The 2,535-nt window shown below is 48.1% G+C and overlaps 1 protein-coding gene across 1 annotated transcript; it reads right to left on the reverse strand.

Annotated features, from left to right (window-relative positions):
• Window positions 1-914: 914 nt before the first annotated feature.
• LOC112933115 (large ribosomal subunit protein eL43) lies at window positions 915-1,272 on the reverse strand. Its single transcript, XM_026016186.2, has one exon. It carries the CDS (start codon window positions 1,241-1,243, stop codon window positions 965-967), a length of 279 nt encoding a protein of 92 aa, XP_025871971.2. The 5' UTR covers window positions 1,244-1,272; the 3' UTR covers window positions 915-964.
• Window positions 1,273-2,535: the final 1,263 nt, after the last annotated feature.

A 2,535-nucleotide genomic window follows, 5' to 3' on the forward strand; every position in this document is an offset into this window, starting at 1 on the left:
GTTAGAGTAAAGGTTAGGGTTAGGGTACTCGTTAGGGTTACGTTTAGGGTTAGGGTACGGGTTAGGGTTAGGGTACGGGTTAGGGTTATGGTTAGGGTACGGGTTATGGTTAGGGTTAGGTTACGGGTTAGGGTTAGGTTTAGGATTAGGGTTAGCTTTAGGGTTAGGGTATGGTTTAGGGTTAGGGTACAGGTTAGGGTTAGGGTTAGGGTACTGGTTAGGTTTAGGGTTAGGGTTAGAGTAGGGTTTAGGGTTAGGGTTAGTGTTAGGTTTAGGGTCTGGTTAGGGTTAAGGTTAGGTTTAGGGTTAGGGTTAGGTTTAGGGTTAGTGTATGGCTTTGGGTACGGGTTAGGGTTAGGGTAGGGTACGGGTTAGGGTAAGGGTACGGGTTAGGGTTAGGCTGAGGGTACGGGTTAGGGTTAGGGTTAGGGTACTGGTTAGGTTTAGGGTTAGGGTTAGAGTAGGGTTTTGGGTTTGGGTTAGGGTTAGGTTTATGGTACGGGTTAGGGTTAGGTTAGGTTTAGGGTTAGGGTGAGGGCTAGCGTTAGGGTACAGGTAAGGGTTACTCATAGGGTACTCATAGGGCTAGCGTTAGGGTACAGGTTAGGGTTCATGTTAGGATTAGGGTTAGGGTTCGGTTTAGCGATAGGATTAGGGTGAGGGTTTGGTTTAGGGTACGGATTAGGGTTAGGGCTTGGGAACAGGTTTAGGGTTAGGGTTAGGGTAAGGTTACGGGTTAGGGTTAGGGTTCGGGTTAGGTTTAGGTTACGGCTTAGGGTTAAGTTTAGGGTTAGGGTTAGGGTTCTGGTTAGGGTTAGGTTAGGGTTAGAATAAGGGTTAGTGTTAGGGTACGGGTTAGCTTTAGGGTTAGGGTTAGGGTTAGGGCCTCTTTTTTTTTTTTTAATTTTATTATATAAATTAACCCATTTATTGTAGGCGAGCCATGTTTCAAATGGTGGAGCTTCTACTGGTCTTTCAACTCCTTCAGTCTTCTGATGGTAGACTTCACTGTGACAGCAGAAGTGGTGTTGTAGGTCCAGGCGCCCCCGGCCACCGTCTTCATGCACGAGCCGCAGTGCCAGATGCCCACCGCCCGCCTCTTCATCTTGGTCTTGCCGCAGAAGGAGCAGGTGTACTTGGCGTGCTGGCTGATCTCGATCTTCTTCACCATCTTCCTGAGCGAGGCCCCGTAGCGCGCCCCGTATTTGCCCACGATCCCGACCTTCTTGGTGCGCTTGGCCATGTCGCCGCCAGCCAGGTCGCAGCCCAGAGAGCCTCTCTCTCTCTCTCTCTCTCATACATGAATAAAATCTTAAAAAAACAGAACTAAAAGGAACAACATGGAACTGAAAAGAGCGAAAGACAATGATGACTGGTTTCTTTGTTTTTGTTTTTTAAAGATTTATTTAGTTATTCACGAGAGACACAATGAGAGAGAGAGAGGCAGAGACACAGGCAGAGGGAGAAGCAGGCTCTGCAAGGAGAGACCCATGCGGGACTCCAGGATCACACCCTGAGCCAAAGGCAGCCGCTCCCACCACTGAACCACCCAGGCATCCTGATGACCCTTTTTAAAGGACTCTTGTTCAAATCACTGCTGATCCCCTCATGTTTGCTCTTCCAGTTTGAAGGAAACTTTGTAGAGATATCTATACCTTAGAGAAATTTTAGGAATGTGTGACATTGTAAACAAATTAAAATCCTTATCCTTGGGCAGCCCGGGTGGCTCAGCGGTTTAGCGCTGCCTTCAGCCCAGGCCGTGATCCTGGAGACCCTGCATGGAGCCTGCTTCTCCCTCTGCCTGTGTCTCTGCCTCTCTCTCTCTCTCTCTCAATCTCTCTCTCTCTCTCTCTCTCAATCTCTCTCTCTCTCTCTCTATCTCTCTGTGTGTTTGTATCTCTCATGAATAAATACATAAAATCTAAAGAAAAAAAAATCTTCAAAATCCTTATCTTTTCTCCCTACCTGTGACCCGTCAGTGTTCAGAAACTCTCAGTGAGTTATCTCTTTTCTTTTCTTTTCTTTTCTTTTCTTTTCTTTCTTTTCTTTTCTTTTCTTTCTTTTCTTTTCTTTTCTTTTCTTTCTCTCTCTTTTTCTAATGAGTTATCTTTCTTTTATGGCAATTGCCAATCATCTGCGTGAGGTCTGTTCTGTGGGAATACGTTCTCATTGTAACCGGCCACTCTTGGAAGAATCCCTTGTATCACCAAGGCCTGCCTTCCTTGAGTGCAATGGCATCTGTTTTTCTTTTCTCTTCTCTTCCTCCGCCGCCCCCCGCCCCCCCCCCCCAGGTTTATTTTTCAGAGTGATCTCTACTCCCAACGTAGGGCTCCCACTCACGACCTGGAGGTCAAGAGTCGTGCTCTCTACTGACCGAGCGGGCCACGGGCCCCTGGAATCGCATCCTAAGACTCAGATAGGATCAGACAGCCTGGAGACACTCAGATCCACTTCTCGGGGAGCCAGCCGAGCCCCTCGGAAACCCTGAGCCTGATACCTTCCTTCCAGAGGTCGCCACGGCCTCACTGGGCGAGT

The sequence above is a fragment of the Vulpes vulpes genome, chromosome 10, assembly GCF_048418805.1.
Source record: "Vulpes vulpes isolate BD-2025 chromosome 10, VulVul3, whole genome shotgun sequence".
NCBI classification, from domain to species: domain Eukaryota; kingdom Metazoa; phylum Chordata; class Mammalia; order Carnivora; family Canidae; genus Vulpes; species Vulpes vulpes.

Excerpts from the sequence above, each read along its gene's own strand:
- LOC112933115 (XM_026016186.2), bottom strand. The coding sequence starts at position 1,243 with ATGGCCAAGCGCACCAAGAAGGTCGGGATCGTGGGCAAATACGGGGCG.